General features: G+C 38.1%; 1 protein-coding gene across 3 annotated transcripts in view; it reads right to left on the reverse strand.

The window, feature by feature from the left end:
* The window catches only part of INPP4B (inositol polyphosphate-4-phosphatase type II B), an 851,446-nt gene that overhangs the window by 233,382 nt on the left and 595,418 nt on the right, over nt 1-22,646 (reverse strand). For all 3 annotated transcript variants that reach the window (XM_061142404.1, XM_061142406.1, XM_061142405.1), the window contains one exon: nt 14,998-15,070. In XM_061142404.1, coding sequence (XP_060998387.1) covers nt 14,998-15,070 — 73 coding nt within the window. The remainder of the gene's footprint in view (nt 1-14,997; nt 15,071-22,646) is intronic.

Here is a 22,646-nt window from a genome sequence, read left to right on the forward strand (position 1 = left end):
GCCTCTGTCCAAATTTTCCCTTTGTAATCTAAGTAAATATTCAATTACTTGAGTTATCTATATTTAGTACATGTACTGCTTATTAACCTCTGTTTTGGGGTTTTTTTTTTTTTCAAGATTACACAGAATCTTTGTCTCTTCCAAACGATGGTTAAAAATCCTTGGATTTTTCTTGTCTTTAATAAAACAATAATTATTTTTAGAGGATTTATACTTTTAATTAGGTTGCAAAATATAATATTCTTTATCTTATTTATCTCAAAACCAGCCCTTCAACTTTTGATTCTGCTGTTTTCATTTTAATGCTCTTCAATGTATTCTAAATATAAACCTTTGTTGAAATAACGTAAGTAGAAATCAAGGACAGTATGATTAATGTGCTCCAGAATTCTCCTGTGACCACCCCAGACACAAGGTCCAAGACCCTGTGAAAATGCTGCTAGTTTTTAAGGAAAATGCTTGAGGCAAATAATAGACAAAAAATCAGGCCACTTGATCTACCTCCCAGAATTCCCAATAATGTCTGCTATCTAACTTTCATGCTATACATTCTAAGCTTTTGAAACTCATAAATCTCTAAACACTAATACTAAATTTTATATAGTTACAAGGGTCTCAATGCAGATATAGTGGAATCCACTTTACACCCCAGTTTGATCCAGCAGCATTGCTTATTGAAAACCTACTAAAAGCAAGAACATCTACTCTGTATCCTAAAATGTCATTTAACAGAGTAAGACTTAGAAAGTAAAAATCAGTATATGGTCTGCAGAAACTATGAAACTCTTAGAGGAAAACATAGGCAGAACACTGTGACATAAACCACAGCAAGATCCTCTATGACCCACCACCTAGAGTAATGGAAATAAAAATTAGAATAAACAAGTGGGACACAATTAAACTTAAAAACTTTTGTAGAGCAAAGGAAACTATAAACAAGGTGAAAAGGCAACCCTCAGAATGGGAGAAAATAAAAGCAAATGAAACAACTGACAAAGGATTAATTTCCAAAATATACAAGCAGCTCATGCAACTCAATACCAGAAAAACAAACAACCCAATCAAAAACTGAGCAAAAGACCTAAGCAGATATTTCCCCAAAGAAGACATACAGATGGCTGACAAACACATGAAAAGATGCTCAACACTGCTCATTATTAGAGACATGCAAATCAAAATCACAATGAGATATCGCCTCACACCAGCCAGAATGGGCTTCATCAAAAAACATATGAACCATAAATGCTAGAGAAGATATGGAGAAAAGAGAACCCTCTTGCGCTATTGGTGGGAATGTAAACTGATACAACCACTGAGGAAAACACTATGATGATTCCTTAAAAAATCAGGAATAAACTACTGCGCGACCCAACAATTCCACTACTGGATACATTCCTTGAGAAAATCATAATTGCAAAAGACACATGTAGCCCAGTGTTCATTACAGCACTGTTCACAATAGCGTGGACACGGAAGCAACCTAGATGTCCGTCTAGAGAGCAATGGATAAGGAAGCTGTGTACATATACACAATGTATTACTGAGTCAAAAAAAGGAATGTAGTTGAGTCAGTGATAATGAGGTGGATGAACCTAGAGCCTCTCGAATAGAGTGAAGCAAGTCAGAAAGGGAAAAATACAAAGTATATTAACACATACATAAGGAATCTAGAAAGATGGTATGGATGACCAGCTTCACAGGGCAGCAGTGGAGATGCAGACATCAAGAATGGACTTATGAACAATGTTGTGGGAGGAGAGGGTGGGATGAAGAGAGACAGTAGCATGGAAATATATACACTACCATATATAAAACAGATAGCCAGTGGGAATTTACTGTATGCCTCAGGGAATTCAAACTGGTGCTCTGCAACAACCTAGAGGGGTGTGATGGGATGGGAGGTGGGAGGAAGGTTCAAGAAGGTGTGGCCATATGTATACCTATGGCTGATTGATACTGATGTATGGCAGACACCAACACAATACTGTAAAGCAATTATCCTTCAATTAAAAATAAATATTTAAAATTCAATATATGGTCTGACTTTTAATTACCATGAAGTTTGTTCCACTGGTTACAAACAGATCAGAGAAGATGTTCTCAGCTCAAAATTTTGCTGGGTTGATAGTAGGGAGATTTTTGCCATCCTCACATAAAAGAGAGTCATGGTATTCATGTATCAAACATTGAACAGTGGGCCATAAATAAAGAATGCTTTTGTCATTTTAGAAATGCTTCTGCCCTATAGCAGAGACACAATTTCAACAATTCTGCACACACACTCCAGCTGTGGAAATGAGCCCACCAATTTCAGCTCTGGCTTTCCACTGATGCCAAATGTTTCTTCATATAAAAGGTGCATCGCTGACCATATAATAAGCTCAACTCACTTCCCACGTGGCTCGGTGGTAAAGAATTCACCTGCCAGTGCAGGAGATGTGGGTTCGATTCCTGGGTCAGGAAGATGCCCTGGAGTAGGTTGTGCCAACTCACTCCAGTACTCTTGCCTGGAAAATTCCATTGGATAGAGGACCTTGCTAGGCTACAGTCCATGAGGTCCCAAGAGTCAGATGTGGTTGAACACACTAACAACAACTATTTAACATCTATTACAAGTTATTTTTAGAGAGTCCTGCATATATTATCTTCCTTTTTTCCATTGCTTTTGCCAGAACAACTGCTAAAAATATCATGTGATAGATTCTACCAAGAGAATAGTAGTAAAGAGATTTTAGATCCCACCATGGTTCCAATAATGACTTAATAAGAATAAAGTTCTAAGCTAGTCCAGATCTGAATACATTCCCTCTGAAATCCACCCCCTAAGGTGAACACAGGGACAGAAAGCAAATGACAGATTTGTTTCTCATAAAATTACAGCACAACTCAATTGTCTAGATTGTTTATTCCAGACACTGTAAAGGGCCTTTTTAATAAGGTGGCACACAACCTGCTTTTCTATGGCTTTCAGCAATTGTGGAAGCAAAGTGTTCCACCTCTAAATTATCAAGGTAAAGATGCCAAGGATATGTTCAACAAAGCCCACACTTAGGTGGCACATAAAAAAAGATAGCTGTTCAAGCAACCTGGGGCAGGAAAAGATAAACCAAAGAGGTATCATAGGGTCAATTCTTTTCTATGTCTGTGTTGGGACATCAGAGGATTAGACAAGGAATTTTGTAAATACGGGAGACCCGGGTTTGATCCGTGGGTGAGGAAGATCCCCTGGAGAAGGAAATGGCTACCCACTCCAGTATTCTTGCCTGGAGAATTTCATGGACGGAGGAGTCTGGTGGGCTACAGTCCATGGGATCACAAGGAGTCAGACACGACTGAGCAACTTTACTTTTGGGAATATGGATTCAGGGTGGAAGAGATCATCAAAACATGAAACAGTTATCTCATCAGGTTGTCTTTTTTTTTTTTTTTTTAGAATGTTCCTTTAATAATTTAATTAAATCCTGTAACAGTATAACATAACAGCAATGAATTATTGAGAACTGAGTCTTACTAACACAGACTTTAATTAATAAAACTAGAATTTAATATTCAGTGAAACACATTTTCTTTCCTAAAATTATCCCATTTCTTTTCCTTTTTTTTTTTTTTTACCAAACACAGCCAAGGCTAATTTGTTTTTTTTTGTTGTTGTTGTTGTTGTTGTTGTTTTGGCTTTCTGGATGTCTTTATTTTTTTTCCATTTATTTTTATTAGTTGGAGGCTAATTACTTACAATATTGTAGTGGTTTTTGCCATACATTGACATGAATCAGCCATGGATTTACATGTGTTCCCCATACTGAGCCCCCCTCCCGCCTCCCTCCCCATCCCATTCCTCTGGGTCTTCCCAGTGCACCAGCCCCGAGCACTTGTCTCATGCATCCAACCTGGGCTGGTGATCTGTTTCACCCGTGATAGTATACTTGTTTCAATGCTGTTCTCTCAAAACATTCCACCCTTGTCTTCTCCCACAGAGTCCCAAAGTTTGTTCTGTACATCTGTGTCTCTTTTTCTGTTTTGCATATAGGGTTATCATTACCATCTTTTAAAATTCCACATATAAAAAATAATAAGAAAAAAATAAAATTCCATATATATGTGTTAGTATACTGTAATAGTATTTATCTTTCTGGCTTACTTCACTCTGTATAATGGGCTCCAGCTTCATCCATCTCATTAGAACTGATTCAAATGAATTCTTTTTAACAGCTGAGTAATATTCCATGGTGTATATGTACCACAGCTTCCTTATCCATTTGTCTGCTGATGGGCATCTAGGTTGCTTCCATGACCTGGCTATTATAGACAGTGCTGCGATGAACATTGGGGTGCACGTGTCTCTTTCAGATCTGGTTTCCTCGGTGTGTATGCCCAGGAGTGGGATTGCTGGGTCATATGGCAGTTCTATTTCCAGTTTTTTAAGGAATCTCCACACTGTTCTCCATAGTGGCTGTACTAGTTTGCATTCCCACCAACAGTGTAAGAGGGTTCCCTTTTCTCCACACCCTCTCCAGCATTTATTGCTTGTAGACTTTTGGATAGCAGCCATCCTGACTGGCGTGTAATGGTACCTCATTGTGGTTTTGATTTGCACAAATCACTCTCTGATAATGAGTGATGTTGAGCCTCTTTTCATGTTTGTTAGCCATCTGTATGTCTTCTTTGGAGAAATGTCTGTTTAGTTCTTTGGCCCATTTTTTGATTGGGTCATTTATTTTTCTGGAATTGAGCTGCAGGGGCTGCTTCTATATTTTTGAGATTAATCCTTTGTCTGTTTCTTCATTTGCTATTATTTTCTCCCAATCTGAGGGCTGTCTTTTCACCTTACTTATAGTTTCCTTTGTTGTGCAAAAGCTTTTATGTTTCATTAGGTCCCATTTGTTTATTTTTGCTTTTATTTCCATTATTCTGGGAGGTGGGTCATAGAGGATCCTGCTGTGATTTGTGTCAGAGAGTGCTTTGCCTATGTTCTCCTCTAGGAGTTTTATAGTTTCTGGTCTTACATTTAGATCTTTAATCCATTTTGAGTTTATTTTTGTGTATGGTGTTAGAAAGTGTTCTAGTTTCATTCTTTTACAAGTGGTTGACCAGTTTTCCCAGCACCATTTGTTAAAGAGGTTGTCTTTTTTCCATTGTATATCCTTGCCTCCTTTGTCAAAGATAAGGTGTCCATAGGTTTGTGGATTTATCTCTGGGCTTTCTATTCTGTTCCATTGATCTATATTTCTGTCTTTGTGCCAGTACCATATTGTCTTGATGACTGTGGCTTTGTAGTATAGTCTGAAGTCAGGCAGGTTGATTTCTCCAGTTCCCTTCTTCTTTCTCAAGATTGTTTTGGCTATTCAAGGTTTTTTGTATTTCCATACAAATTGTAAAATTATTTGTTCTAGTTCTATGAAAAATACTGTTGGTAGCTTGATAGGGATTGCACTGAATCTATAGATTGCTTTGGGTAGTATAGTCATTTTGACAGTATTGATTCTTCCAATCCATGAACATGGTATATTCCTCCATCTGTTTGTGTCCTCTTTGATTTCTTTCATCAGTGTTTTATAGTTTTCTATGTATAGGTCTTTTGTTTCTTTAGGTAGATATACTCCTAAGTATTTTATTTTTTTTGTTGCAATGGTGAGTGGTATTGTTGCCTTAATTTCTCTTTCTGTTTTCTCAAGCATTACCCTCAATGGTGAAAAATTGAAAGCATTTCCTCTAAAATCAGGAACAAGACAAGGGTGCCCACTCTCACCAGTACTATTCAACATAGTTTTGGAAGTTTTGGCCACATCAATCATAGCAGAAAAAGAAGTAAAAAGAATACAGATAGGAAAAGAAGAAGTGAAACTCTCACTGTCTGCAGATGACATGATCCTCTATACAGAAAACCCTAAAGACTACCAGAAAATTACTAGAGCTAATCAACGAATATAGTAAAGTTGCAGGATATAAAATTAACACACAGGTTGTCTTTAATATAGTTCTCCAGACAAAGCTTATATGTGATTGTCCTTAGTCACAGAAGTGTTCAACTCTTTGCAACCCCATGGACTGTTACCTGCTAGGCTCCTGTGTCCATGGGAATTCTCCAGGTGAGAATACTGGAGTGGGTTGCCATGCCCTTCTCCAGGGGTCTTCCCAACCCAGGGATTGAATGCAGATCTCCCACATTGCAGGAGGATTCTTTATCATCTGAGCCACCAGGGAAGCCCTCATCTGTGATTATCTTCATGCTATTTCTTGCTTTCAGGAGGTGGTAGAAATCACATATATAAATGGAATCTGACTTTATTAGTTTCAATCTTTATAAAATCACTATTTTAATGTCCTGTAGATTCTTGTAGAGAATCTGTTTGTTTGGCAGCTTTTAATTATGCAGTTGTTTAATAGTTTCACTATTCAGCTGAATATCCATGCATTGCCTCTTCTCCAAATGCTGGATAATACTTAGAGAAGATAAGTCTGGGTAATCCAATTAGATAATGACATTCTCTCATTTGTAGTTGAAAATATCTTAGATTTATATATACACATCTTAAATGTAGATTGGCTTTTTTTAAGATTAAATGAGATCTAAAAAAAAAAACCTAAACAGAAATCATGAAAAGACTGTCCTAAGCATGGTTATAGGAAAGAGAACATAAGAAACCATGACAGGAGTTCTGAAAAACAGCAAAGAGAGACCACTTTTTAAAATAATGAAGATGAAATAAACTGTTAAAAATTAATTCCCCCAAATTTTAAAATTACTTTTTTTAGGTGTGTCATACAATCCATACTATGTTATTGCTTGTGTTGCTATTAAGCATCAAAAAAAAATAAGAACAGAAATAGGATATAAGCTCAGTTGGAAAAGTGCTGCTCCCCTTGTGTAGTCAAGCCCACAAGCCCCTAGCACTCCATCTTCAATGCAAGGCCATAAACAAGAAAAACTATTACAGATGTCAGAATAAAACATAAAGGTAATATTTGTGGGAATTTAGTCTCCAACTGGTGATAACTGGTGAGTTCAGTGTGTATAACTTGTATTTTCAACGTTGGTTGGTCAGAGAAGTGATTTGTTTCATTCATTCTAGTTTCAATGATTTGTTCTGTTTATTCTAATCATCTGGTCCCATCACCTCATGGCAAATAGATGGGGAAACAATGGAAACAGTGACAGACTTTATTTTACTGGGGTCCAAAATCACTGCAGATGGTGACTGCAGCCATGAAATTAAAAGACATCTGCTCCTTGGAAGAAAAGCCATGACAAACACTAGACAGCATGTTAAAAAGCAGAGAAATCACTTTGCTGACAAAGGTCCGTATAGTCAAAGCTATGGTTTTTCCAGTAGTCATGTATGGATGTAAGAGTTGGACCATAAAGAAGGCTGAGCGCCAAAGAACTGATGCTTTTGAACCGTGGTGCTGGAGAAGACCCTTGAGAGTCTCTTGGACTGCAAGGAGATCAAACCAGTCCATCCTAAAGGAAATCAGTCCTGAATATTCATTGGAAGGATTGATGCTGAAGGTGAAGCTCCAATACTTTGGCCACCTGATGTGAAGAGCCGACTCATTAGAAAAGACCCTGATGCTGGGAAAGATTGAAGGTGGGAGAAGAAGGGGATGACAGAGAATGAGATGGTTGGATGGCATCACTGAGTCAATGGACATGAGTTTGAACAAGCTCCAGGTATGGTGAAGGACAGGGAAGCCTGGTGTGCTGCAGTCCGTGGGGCTGCAAAGAGTTGGACACAACTGAGTGACAGAACAACAACAACAATTCTAATCCAGTCACTAGAGCAAAGGAAAAAATCTAGAAAAGCGTCCCTTTCTGGTTCATCTTTCATGCTGAACAACCTGGAATGACCTGCAGTTCATGGAACTCAAGTTGTTTCCTGGCATTTTGCCTCTGTTCAAGGCATTCTCTGAATCTCAAAGGAATGCTCCTTTTTCCTGGCTACAGGTAATTATCCCATAAACTCAGCTCACCTAGTACCTCCTCCAGGAGGTCCTCCTTGAATTCCACCTCCTCCCTCTCTGTAGGCATCTCTCCTTGGTACTCCCCATCCCCCTCTCTGTCACGGTTCTCACCAGTTGTGCTATAATTGTCTGTTTACTGCTCTGTGCCCCCATTAGAAGGTAAACTTTGTGAAGGCCATGACTGTGCTGTTTTCTTTACCTTCATTTTATCTCCTGATTTCCCAGGCAAGAATACCAGAGTATGTAGCCATTCCTTTCTCCAGGGGATCTTCCCGACCCAGGGATTGAACCCGCGTCTCTTGCATCTCCTGTATCGGCAGCTGGATTCTTTACCACTGAGCCACCTGGGGAGCCAAACATTACCTTCCCTAGTAGGAAAACAGAATGGCCCTGACTGTGTAAATTGAGAGGAGAAAAAGCAAGAGGGAAGGACATAACTAAAAACCTCACTTCAATGAAGAGCACAGGCATCAGAATGAAGGAAGGAATACCAGAGCTGAAAGTCCTTCTCATATTTGTCCACAAAATATTACCTTTTTGACTACATCATCTTCCTGCCTTTATTTTCCTTCTAGTTTACATAAGGTGGGCAATAGACGGGGTGATAAAAAACAGGAAGAAAGCTGAAGCATTAAAAGTGTCTGATGATTTCACTGATTCCTATCAATAGATAATGAAATTTACTCTTCCACTCAAGCTACTTAACACTCTATGTTAATACACAGTAAAGAAAACATGAAAATTCCAAAAGAGCAAGGTTAATGGTGTGAACTACTAATGCCACCAACCACAGAAGTAAACAAAAGATGTTACAGATATCAAGCCATCACATGACAGCCACCTGGAGGGGGAGTCCTGAGGAAACTCAGAATGAAAACAAAGAATGCCTGCCATCTAGCTGTCAACTGCCGCAGACACGCCCGACTGTGCACTCTGAGGAAACTCAGGATGACAGAACACAGGATACTGGCCCCGGATAGCTGAGGTGCATCTTAAAGGAACGACTGCAATAAGCCCAGACTTTGCATCTTCCCATACACAGAAAGGACTTCCCTGGTGGCTCAGATGGTAAAAGCGTCTGCCTACAATGCGGGAGACCTGGGTTCTATCCCTGGGTTGGGAAGATGCCCTGGAGAAGAAAATAGCAGCCCACTCCACTATTCATGCCTGGAAAATCCCACGGACAGAGGAGCCTGGCAGGCTACAGTCCATGGGGTCACAAAGAGTCGGACACGATTGAACGGCTTCACTTTCACACACAGAAAAGGGCTGATTTCATTAACTTAAGATTCCTTAATTATCAATAATCTTTTGATATTCTGGCTCCCTGCCCTTTGTTGCAAAAACTCCCATACATCCTGGCTCTTCAAAGCAGTCCCTCAGAGTGATCTGAGACTTCTGTCCCCCGGGCTCAAAGTCCTGAGAAAGTCTGCCTAATAAAACATAGCTCTCATCTTTACGGTTGTGCATTTTTTTCTTTGCATTGACAATGGGCTCCACTGGATTTATTGAAACAGCAAGGAGCAAAGAAATCTAGTGAGTGAGTATAAGGATAAAGGGCCAATGTTATAAGCCAAGATGGTCCTATATTTTATATATCATAGAGTTATAAATACAAGGGCAAATCTGTTCAACTAGTATGAAGAACATATGAGGCTTCCCCAGTGGCGCGTTAGTCAAGAATCTGCCTGCCAATGAAGAAAACACAAGAGATGCAGGTTCAATCCCTGGGCCAGGAAGATTCCCTGGAGAAGGAAATGACAACCTGTTCCAGTAATCTTGCCTGGGAAATCCCATGGACAGAGGAGCCTGGTGGGCTACAGTCCATGGGGTTGCAAAGAGTCAGATGCAACTGAGCAATAGAGAACATACCACAGAGAAACTTTTGTTATTATAAACTGATATGATCTAAAATTTGACAAGGTAGTTAATTTAGTACCTCATGAATGAAAAGGAAAAAAAAATAGAAAAAAAAAGAGATTCGCTTTTTTGGTTGGAATTCCTTAGGACTCAAAATGAACATAGAAATATTTTTTCAAAGTCTCTAAGAATATTTCTTAAAATATTCAGAGTCACCAGTTGCTTTAGATGGGGTGGTATTGAGGAGAATGTTGCCTGTAATTAGTTCAGTTATGTGGTATTGTGAAAAGCAATTAAAATACATGGTGCCAAATGAAGCAGAAAAAAAATTAAAAATGAGAATTTAACAGTAATTTTTAGGGAAAGTAATAAATCATTTTAAACAGAAATAATTCAATTTGAACATCTTTCTCAGGGACAGAAGAATAACAGTGCAGTTTTCTGTACTTGGAGCATAAATTCAAGTGGTAAGATATACCCATTATCAGTCATTTGACAAATATCTGCTGAGTCCCTATTGTTTTCTGTCCCTGGAGACACAGAAATAAATAAGCAATGTTTCTTCTTCTTAAACAGCTCATAATTGGGCAACTGCAGTAAAGCAATAGAGCATGTGTGCTAAGTCACTTCAGTCTTGTTCAACTCTGTGACCCCATGGACTGTAGCCTGCCGGGCTCCTCTGTCCATAGGATTCTCCAGGCAAGGATACTGGAGTGGCTTGCCATGTCCTCCTTCAAGGGATTTTCCCAACCCAGGGGCTGAACCCACTTCTCTTACATCTCCTGCATTGGCTGGCAGGCTATTGACCACTAGTGCCACCTGGGGAAGTAGATGACTTAAGCCTATTTGGGGGAAAAGAAAAAAAGATACAGTGGACTATTTTGAGAATACTTGTGATTCATCCATGAGGCAAGAAGATAAATAGCAATAAACTCTCCAAATAGGGGGGAAAGTATCTGTATTTAGGACTGAAAACAGGATAGTCCTCACATTGAGGTTTAGATTTTTTACAGTCATGGAATTCATCGCTGTCAGATACACCCTCTGTGAAGAGGATGGACAGCATACCCGTTAATATACAGCATGAAACTGGTCTTCAAAAATATCATGGATAATTTCATGACTCAAGAAGTATAGAATTCAACCAGGAAAGATGCTGTATCAGATCAAATGCTTGCTGACAGAGGGAAACTCACTCAAAATGTGAAGATAATAGGAAATGATGACAGGGTCCATTAGCTTCTCAGATTGATCATGATAATATCAAAGTCCATGGGCTGAAGTATTCTGTAGCATTATACTTTAACAAAGAAAATGGGTAGATTTAGGAAATCTAGAGAGAACTGTTGATCTTGACAACATTTTTTAAAGAGTTTACTTCTGGCCAGGCTTGTTAGATATAAATAACTCCCGAGAAAGACAACTGTAAGTGACAAAGAATTGGATATAGGACTCCATGTGAAACTGATGAAAATGAAAACTTTCATGAAATATTTCTAAAATGAAGGAAAACATAGCAAAGGCTAAACTATGCTCTGTAGATTTCAGACATGGAGGCCCAAAAAGGAAATTGAAGACTGTCGAGGTCAGTTTGGTCATCCGAAAAGTACTGATGTCCAAAGAGGCTGACCAGTCCATCAGAGTCACACTGCTGTTAGCAAATCTAGGCTGTGACACCAGTTCTTCCCAGAGCCTGTTCAGCACACTGGTAGGAAGACCATCAGAGCCTGTTTGTTCTTGTTTTGCTGTAGACAAAGGCGCCTCAGTTAATGGACACCCAACTCTGTGACCAGGTAAGAGACTTGGTTGTTTACACTTTCCTGTGTTCAAAATTAACTTTCCCTACCCTCATCCCTGAAGCAACACCCCAACAACACACAGTTTTATGTGTTCTCACTTCCATTTTGCTTAAATGAATGCACCAATAATTAAACAGGTAACTTTTCAACAACTTTCATAAACTATTATAAAATCAAGCAAAACAAGAACCTCACAATTCTTAACACTACATCTTCTAATTCATTTCCTCTTTCAGAGAATATAAAGTCCAACAGCCAAAAGGAATTTATTTTCTCCTATATAGCTAAAGTACTTATATATCTTTTTTATGGAATTGTAAATCCTGCCCCCTCTCCTCCTCCTCATCGTTTTTTCTCCTCCTGCCCTCACCTCTCCAGGCTCCCAACATATACATTCAACTTGAGAGGCAAACACAGCATGAAGACGGTGAGGTTCAAGAGGGAAGAGCTTTTTCCTCTGTAGTCTCACAATAGATAAGTGAATTTTCTGAGTTATTCATTAAACTTCTAGAGATATAAATAGAATAGTGAAGAGCAGCTATGAGCTATGACATCCTCTTGCGCTCAATCAGTAAGAACTTCATAACTCACTTGAGACTGGCAAGTTCCATATAATACATGAATATAAAGGCCTGGGAAGAATGTCAATAGCTCCCTCCGCCTACAGATTGTGAAAAAGTACCTCATGGAAATATAATAGATTAATTCCAAAGTTGCTGAGTTTAGATGGATAAATAAATAGAACAAAAGACCAAGGTACACACAGACCAAAGTCATGGGTGCATATTCCACTTACATATTCTATTCATGTGCAACACATTTTAAGATTACGAACAGAAGCATTTTATATATATCACTTAGTTGTATTTTAAAATATTTTTTTTTAAATCAAGCTTTTAGAACATTTGACAGTCATTTTGTCTTATCTTTCCCTAATATACCCTGGAGAAGGAAAATGGCAACCCACTCCAGTATTCTTGCCTGGAAAACCCCATAGACAGAGGAGCCTGGCAGGCTACAGTCCATGGGGTTGCAAAGAGCTGGACACGACTGAGCGACTTCACTTTCCCTAATATAAGAAGGCTCATAGAACATATCTGTGGGACTTCCCTGGTGATCCAGTGGTTAAGAATCTGCTTTGCAATGCAGGTGACCCAGGTTCGGTCCCTGGTCAGGGAACGAAGATTCCACAAGACACAGAGCAACTAAGCCCATTAGCCACAACTAGAGTGCCTGTGCCACAGTGAAAGATCCCACAGGATGCAGCGGGGATCCCACGTGCTGCAACTAAGACCCAGCGCCGCCTAATAAACAAGGCTGAGTTTAAAAAAATAATTTCATAAAAAGAAAATATTTTTGGCAAATGTTCTAGGCACTTTCAGATTGCCTGGACCAAGGACACAGGAAAAATCATCAGAACAAAGGATAGAATCACCACCCAAACCGTCACCTCCAGGAAAAGGGAAAGCGGTAATCAATCCTGACTCCGTTAGTGAGTGTATTTAAATTGTAGAATGTAGCTGCTCCCAAGATTTCCATGTTGCTTGTCTCTGTCATATTACAAATCAAAGGTTAGGAATCATACCCTAGACACTTGGAAGAGTTAATAGGCTTCCAAAACTCATGCCTTGCAGATTTTATGGCACAAGGATCAGAAGGTGCAGATTTATTTTTCTCATGTTCCCTTTGTCTCATCTTCCTTAGGTGATATATTTCTTTCTACCCCGAGAGCCACTTTTCTCTTTCTCTTTGAAATTTATATTAAACCAATCAGTATTTTAAAATGGCATTTCCCTTTGTGTGCATAAAAAAATTACAAGGTTCACACGAGTGAATCACTTAAAAAGTGTCTTATAATTACAGTGTAGATGATTTTGATGATAATTTGACTCATTTAAACTGTATTTAACATGAGTGCAATATCTCTCACATTCAATTTTACTTCTCAAAATTGACATTTGGAGAATTAAATAGATTATCTAGATATATTGAAATCAAGGTTTAGAGGTTTGGTCAGCTTTTAAAAGAAAAAAACATATATGAAGAAGACCCTTTGAGGATACATTAGTTATTTTAGCCATATGGATAACTTATCAAGTATTTTTATGGTATCTGGCTGGTGTAGATGTGCAGACAGCCCCTTCCCTGTTTAATGCACATTCCTCTTGATAATATATCCTTAATAAACATTTTTTAAAACATGCCATTTGGTCCTAGGTTGAGAAGCAGCTGCTCTTCTTTGGTTTAAGCCCCCATTCTATTAAGTACAATTCATGGGTTTTTGGTTGCTATATTTTATTTTGAGTTCTTTGATTCAAAGTGTTGCATGTTTTTCTCTATCTCTTATTATTACTGGGTTTCTGCAGGGGAAAATTGCTCATTGTTTAGGGGTTCTGTCTTAGTAACTTTGAAGTTTGGTATCACTCAATCTGATTATCATGCTATCCATGTCACTGCTGAAATGCATAACAGAGCAAGGCTACGAAAATGTTAAAGTTTATTTTACTGTTATACCTGCTTGTTAATTAATGGCTTTTTTAGTAACAGCATGATCTAGTAATTAAAAGCAAAGGCCTTGGGATTAAAACCAAATTAAATGCTGGACCTGCTACTGGCTAGGTAGTAATCTTGAGCAATTTCCTCATCTTTAAAATGGAGGTAATAACAGTGCCTTCTTCATAGCACATATTAGAAAACAAGTTAAGGCAAGGCACATGAGGCATTCAGCATCTTGCCTGTCATTGTACTAATCATTATTTGCTAATATCATCATATCACTACTGGTAACACAATGTATGTTATCATTCAAAAATTAGTTCCATGATTTACATATATATATATATATTATCACATATTTTGTAACTGTATCAGATGTCAAAGTCATCATTTACCACACTGTTCAGTGCCTTTTTGAAATTCAAATATATTAGCATTATTAACACTACATATATATGCATATATATATGCACACACACACACTGGAATGTATAAGTGTGTGTATGAATTTTTCCTACTGAATCCATATACATACTGTTTTAACAACCCTGTTTTAAATTCTAGAATTAGAAAGTCAAACTAATTAAGAGCTTCACATTTCTAATACTTCCTCCATCATCTGAAACGATGTCTCATTTCAAATAAAACAAAACCCAATAGATAAAGGGAATTAGTTTTGCCATTTAGCCAAGATATACAAATATATTTTTTATGGAATTTCCAAGTTTACCCCCACACTGCTGACTCCCATGATTACCAATATTTAATAAATGTTTATAACAGTTCTGTGAGAATGGTATCCAGGTTCAGTATCAACTTCTTAGAAAATTAAAATGTATGTTCACATGAAATGAACTTAAGTTTCCAAAACTGAGGTACATACCTGCATTCAAAAAAGGTAGGTTATCTTTTCTGCTCACACTTTCTGGGGCTGAACATTCACAAACCAGTGCACACTAGAAGGAAAAAGAAGAAAGAAAACATAGTTGAACACAATCAAATAAGGAATGAGATTCTTTTATTTGCAAAACATGAGGCCGTGCACACAGTTTCAAAAAGTTTTGAACAAGACATTTTTGAAAAACTATTTTGAGCTGTATCTTTAGGATGAATCTAGTTTAACTTGTGATTATTTACTTACATATAATATGATTTTATTATGCAGTTATAGACTACATTTCAGATCGAGTTAAAGACTTCTTAGGAAAGAAAATTTGTACTTTCTTTATGGAAAAGAACCCTCCCTAACATGCTAGAAATAGGTTCCCATTACAGCAAATCACCTAGGACAAGGTGAATGGCTTTGTATTTCTGTCACCTGGGTGGGTCGATTTTGGATCAATAAAAAGCAAATTATTTTCTAGTTTTTAAGTAAAGGCAACTGTAAGTAAAAGAGAAAATATATTGTAGCATCTAATTTCACAATGCAAAAGGAGACTTTTTGTCTCTGGCAAAAGATACAAACACTTGCTCATAAAGGATGAGGGTACTTTATAAATAAGCTGATGTCCCATTTATGAATAAGTAATTTATACACAAACTAATCTAGAGATAATAGATGATCTATTAACCCATGATAAACAGATTCAGCTCATGACCCTTTACAGAACAGATACTGCTCCGGACAGGAGAGCGGAGAGACAGAGAGAGACACAGAAACCCACCTCCCTTCTTCTCCAGGGACTGGCCCAGCTTTGAGATTCACAGCCACAGAGGTCATTGTTCATGATAGCAAAGTGTATGTCTCTCAAGTATTTTGAGAAGGGACACAAATAATTTAAAACCTTGATTTAAATGCTACTTTCTGTATTCTTAAAGTCTGCTACTCATTCTTCTATCATAACATTCATCACATTACTCAGGAAATTTCTAGATGGAGAAGAATGGTCTTTCCTAAATTTTCTAGTGCTTATATTGAGATCCCACTGAAAGAATGAATAACTGCAAATAATTCTTTAAATTTAGTGTTCTCTAGATCATTTTTGCCACCAACCAGAAGTCAGAGGTGATTCCTTTTTTTAATCCACAGGTATTTTGGATATGCACTTTCCAAATCACCACAGCAATGTGCAAGGATCCTTAGACACATTTAAAGTTCTTTATTTCTCCTATTTTCAATATTTTCTCTACTTCTTTCAGCCTACATAGGGCTGTTAAAGTAATCTTTGGTAAATATTATATTCAACATATCAGTGCTTGGTTCTAGAATGTAAAATGGTTATTTACTGTCCAATCAAGTTCAATATTCTCAGACTGGTCCTCAAATGCTTTTATGCTTTGTCCCTGACATCCTTCCACATAATAACTAGGTACATGGCTCTAAATCATCTTCCTTTCCAAAAGAATATCATCATCTACAATATAACTTATAGGGATGGTTTAGATTAAACCTTTTTAGTGAAAAAGTTCCTAATTCCCAGAAACCAGGCTATTATCCTGAGAAACTGCTTCTTTTTATGGAGGCAGTCCTGCCTCTTTGAAATCAAAGATAACTTTCTGTTTCCAAACTAAAGGCCTGTTTCATTTCACCAAATGAATACAGACATATGACTTTTATATAACCATATCTTCCATCCACACTGGAAAACCGATATTAAGGACATTTTAAACTAATATTCTTATTTTGCAAAGATACTGTATTTTAAAGTTCTACTATTCAGGATCCTCTCAAGATTTAAATCCATCGAACATAAACAGAAAGTATCTAATAAACACTTACTAAATTAATATTTTCATACTTGGACCCTGGTTATTGCTTTCTTCAATTGTTTCCTGAAGTGTACACTTTGTGTCACTATTTAGATTGAAAGTTCTCCAGGCCAAGAATCCTATTTCTTATTTCCTTCAGCTATATTTCAAAAAAAATTTTTTTACATTGACCTTAGAGTCATTGTTACACTGTGCCAGTTGCTACAAAGAATGCAAAGATGGAAATGAGGTGGAAATTGTGCTTAAGAAGGTTCAGCTATTTATACTGTTCATTGCTATTATGATGATGGATATTTGCAGCATTACACATTTGCATGGTGTGCACTTGCAATGTAATGACTCTACATTTGTGATTCTGAGCAGGAATAACAAAACATCACATGCTTTTTGCACCAGATGTAGCACCATAACCCTATTGATTGTGATTAATAATTTTAAAAGTATCTTTTGATGGTAAGTGTGGCCAAGCAGAAGAAACATAAGATATGTAAAATTCTTAGAGCTAAATGATTTTGACTCTCAGCTAATATATCAATTTGCTACGTGTTGATCTAGAAAATTAGCAGTATTGTAACTGTATGAATCCATCAAGACCAACACATCATGGCTAAGTACTTTCACATTTGTTAGTTTATTCCATCAATCACGGTTCTCAATGTTATTCTGGAGTCTCCTGGAAATTCTTGATGACTTTTTTTAAAGACACTTTCACTTAATTTATTATACTTTTTGGCTGGGTCACACAGTATGTGGGTTCTTAGTTCCCTGACCAAGGATCGAACTCATGGCCTCTGCATTGGAAATTCAGAGTGTTAGCCACAGGACCACCAGAGAAGTCCCCCTGATAACTTTTGTCTTGGTAGCCTTTGTAGCATCTAGCACAGGGTAAAGACAATTTTATTTTCAAATTAATACTAAAATATTATTTGTCTGTTTCCTTCTCTTTCTCTTATAAGCATATAGTAGAATTTTCTAGAATATATCACCCAATCAAGTGATAGCTAATGGAATGTGTACTTATATACTCTTCTGTTTTAAACATTTCCTGTTTGACTTTCTAATATGATAAATGTCTACAGATATAATTCAAATAAGTGAATTATATACAGTATTATTACAAATACAGTAAATGTCAGTAGATAAAATCCACCTAAATATAAATTTCAAGAGTGTAAAACAGAATTGCCATGCTTTTGTGATCTCATTCAGTCTCATGACTTAAACACCACCTAAATATCATCTGGTGACTCACAAATGCATAACTCCAGTTTGGACAGCCCACCTGAATTCCAGACTTGAACCTCCAGCTGCTTTGATACATATATACTTAAATATCTAAGAGGAATGTCAAATACAGCATCTCAAAATCTCCCATCTTCCTCCACCTGCTTCTCTCAGTGTTTTTGAGAAGATGGTAATTCTATTTTTTAGCTATCCTTTTCTCCTGGAGTATGGCCACAATTCACTTTCTCCATCAGCATCACCCTGATCCAGCCCATCTGCATTTCTACCCTGAATCTTCACAATCATTGGGTTTCATTCTGCTGTCCATGCCTCATGGTAGGCTCTACTCAATACAGCAGCCAGAGGGTCCTCTTAAAATATGAATCAGACTTCACACCTATACACTCGTCTCCTCAACTGTCTTCACACGTAGCCCAGAGCCTAACGGGCTTCAAGGAGGTACACAATCCGTCTTCCCTGCTTCAAGAATCTGTCCTCAACTCCTATCACTCTCCTCCTTGGCCCTTCAGTTCTAGTCACACTGACCTTCTTGCTGTTCCTTCAACACAAGGAGCTTCCTGGCCATCTTAGGACCTCTGCTTTCTGCTCACTCTGCCTATAATTCTTTCTCCTTTCAGAAATCCACAGTTCTTATTCCTTATTTCCTGCACGTTTCAGCTCAAATATCATACTACTAGTGAATCTATCCTTGACCTTCCAGTTTAAAATGGCCATAGCCTAGGACTCTCCAGTCCTTTTTTCCCTATAGCAAATAGCACCATCTGACCAACAATATACTGCTTATTTTTTACTGCTGCTTCACAAGAAGGAGGCATCTGTGCCTACTTGGTTCACTGATGAACCACTTCATCAGTGGTATGCTCAGTCACTTCGTCGTGTCCGACTCTTTGCGACCCCATGGACTGTAACTGACCGGGCTCCTCTGTCCACGGGATTCTCCAGGCAAGAATACTGGAGTGGGTTGCCATGCCCTCCTCCAGGGGATCTTTCCAACCCAGGGATGAGCCTGCATCTCCTGCAGCTCCTGCACCACAGGCAGATTCTTTGTGGCTGAGCCACTGGGGAAGCCCTTGTACAGTGCTATATGTAGCCAAATATTTTCCCATCTAGGAGACAATTTTGGATTTAATTTCTTCCAAATTAAAATTGACTTCATTTATTCATTGATTCAGTTTCCTTCTGTCAGGCTCAGTTCTGGGCACTGAGGGTAGAAAAGAGAACAAAACAGACAAACACCTTTCTCTCAGGAAGCTTAATTCTAGTGAAGGAAATAAACACTACATGAGATAAATAAAAAACACACATGAGGTTGGACAGCAGTAAGTACTAAAGACAAAACAACTCAGAGGAGAGAGGGTGTTTTCGGCAGGCATTGCAGTTTTAGATATGGTGGCAGAGAAGGCTTCGGTGAGAAAGTGATTTTGTATAAAGACCAGAGGAAGTGAAGGAGTGGAGCACAGATACTGGGGAAATGCTACATGGATAGATTGAATGACAAAGCTCATGGACCCAAGTTGGAAATGTATCTGGAATGTTTAAGGAGCAGCAAAGAAGATAATGTGGCTGGATCAAGATGGACAAAACTGAGGAGCAGAAAAGGAGGTGAAGGATGTGAAGGGGACCAACACCTGTAGGACTATAAGTGAGGATTTAGATTTATCGGGGCTTCCCTTATAGCTCGGTCGGTCTTCGGGAGATGAGAGGCCACCTGAGGAATGACACATTCTGTATTATATTTTAGTAAGTGCTCTGCTGAAAACAGACTATAACGGTGGTGAGGATGGCAGGGAAGGAGGCTGGAGGGAGTAAGGGAGACATGCAAGAGACCACAGTAAGTCCCCTACCTACGAACCTTCAAGTTGTGAACTTCCAAAGATGCAGACATGCATTCTACCAACGTAAGCATGGGTGAAACTGCAGCCTGCCCTCCATCTCCTATTGCTGATGACCCTTCAGCTCTCTCATCTCCCACCTCCTCCTGCTCCTGCAGGCAGTAACTCTTCTTGCCTGTTCACTCGATGCCAGCCCTCCTATGCCAGCCATTGTATGGTACTACTGCATTTTGTAAGGTTAAAAATATTTCCTTATTTAATGTTCATGTTTGTTTTTTATGTATTATTTGTGTAGAAAGTATTATAAGCTGATTACAGTACATTACTACAAGCCGATTGCATGAGTTGGGTACCTAGGCTAACTTTGTTGGATGTATGAAAAATTGGACATATGAACGTACTCTCAGAATGGAACTTGTTCATATGTAGAGGACTTACTGTACTGCAAAAATCTAGGTGACAGACAATGTAGGTCATAGTGCCTTAAGCGGTCACAAGTTGTCAGATTCTGAATTTATTTAGAAGTCAAAATGAACAGGATTTATTGCCATATTGACTATGAGAGGAACGAAGGGTTGAAATATAACCCAAAATTTAACAAAAATTTTTTAAATAAACTTAATGTTTTTCACCTTACACGTTAGCTTTATAAAAGGACAATGTTAGTACTTCTTTTGTGAATTTTTCTTTGTACTATTCTGTCATTTTAACACTTTGTGTTCTATTTCTGTGTTTTTATGTATCAAATAGAAGTTTGAACCAGTAGAATATGGTGAAGGACCCTACGCACAATCTTCCTTTGATTTAAAAACAAACAAACAAAAAAAACCCCCATAATAATATGGTTTTAGGAAAAACAAGTAAAGGTGTGTGAGAGGAAAGAGCTTGTATTTTCATTTACAAAGATTCAAGATTAAAATGTCGTATTTTACATCAGAGGTACTATTATGAACTGAATCACATTCCTTGGAATTCACATGTTGAAGTCCCAATGTTTCACATCACTGTATTAGGAGATAAGGACTTTGTGGAATGGGTTAAATGAGGTCACAAGAGTAGGACCTTATGTTACAGCCCATGTCCTTAACAAGAAGAGGAGGAGACACCAGAGTTCCCTCTTTCCCTCCATGCACGTGTCCCATGGAAAAGCCTTGTGAGGACACAGCAAGAAATCTGCAAGCCAGGAAGAGAGGATTCACCAGGAACTGAATCATCTGGCACTGTGGTTCGGGACTCAGTAGCATTTCAGAACTGTGAGAAATACATTTCTGTTGTTTAAGTCATTTAGTCTATGGTATTTCATTACGGCAGCCCAAGCAGGTTCATATAGGTACTAATTTTTTATCTGCTCAGTATATATAAGGGATAACATGTGCCACTTAGTACACGACTATGGTGCAAAGAGTTGTTCCATTTCTTCCCCCGCATTCGTGCAAACCAGTGAGAGGGATGTGGTTTTAGGATAACCTCAATCTCAGTTACTTTGTCTTTTCATATATTTCAGCCATTGACTAACTTCAAAGATTTAAATCACTATTAGTAACAGGCCATGTGAATACATTTCATAGAGAGTTTTTGATTTAGCAAGTCTGCAAAAGGGTCCTCATATTTGAATTTCTAACAAATACTGTGATGATTCTGACCACACTTTGAAAAGCACTGAGATAGCGTTCTTTCCACATAACTCTTCTAAATATCATGCAGAGTGGACCTTATGACATGCTCTTCATGACTGTTCCTAGGGATTGCCAACAGGGTTTATAGTAACTTTATAAAAAACTTTACAAAAGGTCAAGAATGCAGATAGGATAAAGCTAAAACCAAGAATGCTTGATGTGGTTAGCATTTTAGTCCACTTATGACAACTACATGGTACGTGCTGACACTGCCACCTATTTTTAGAACAGCTCAGTTAACTCATTTTTTTAAGTTCATATTACTAAAGCAGAAACATTATGTACGACTTTAGTGGGGCATATTCCTGAGTATCAAGTTCTCCATTTATGAAAAGAACATGACTCAATTTTTGCTATCCCATAATAGCAACATTGTAAAGGAGTCAAGGGGTGAGCCAGCTTTGGGAAAAAATAGAGGTGGCTGGTAATAGGTTAGGAAAAATGGAAAGCAGGCTTCCTTTGAAATGGGAAGAGTTTCAGCTCCTGGTCTCCATGGGTTCAGGCACAACTATCTGCCTATTTCTGCCTTTAGTTCATCCTGTCCCCCTGACACCCTCCCCACCTTCCTAACCTACAAATCCTCCCTCTCTAATCTTGACACACACAAGCATCCATGTGGCGATGACTAACAGGAGTCTTACACAGAACTCCAGAGTTAACAAGGGCTGAATGACTGAACCTAGCCACAAGACAGGAATCTTAAGAAGATCTGCTGCATAACTTCAACATGGCCCTGCCATTTGCCAGCAACCTGATTCAAACATTGGACCTCATTGAAATATGTTCATGACTTGGAATACATTCTGAGGGAGAGTAGGGAACTGAGAAGAACAAGGCTTGGGGAAGTGCTAAGACCCTAGCCTATGCAAACTAAGAACAACATTTTTTTTGAAAGTCGGTTTAGATTTTTTTTTTGTAATGTTAACAATTTGTTAAGTGCTAGATAAGTACTGTCTCTCCCTTGTAGATGCTTCTTCAGTACCAAAAATTAAAACATGCTCCCAGACAAGGGACACTAAGCCAGAAAATAGGTCACAATGAATCATGTTATTAAAAATGCTCATTTATGA

Source organism: Dama dama, chromosome 5 (genome assembly GCF_033118175.1).
Source record: "Dama dama isolate Ldn47 chromosome 5, ASM3311817v1, whole genome shotgun sequence".
NCBI lineage: Eukaryota > Metazoa > Chordata > Mammalia > Artiodactyla > Cervidae > Dama > Dama dama.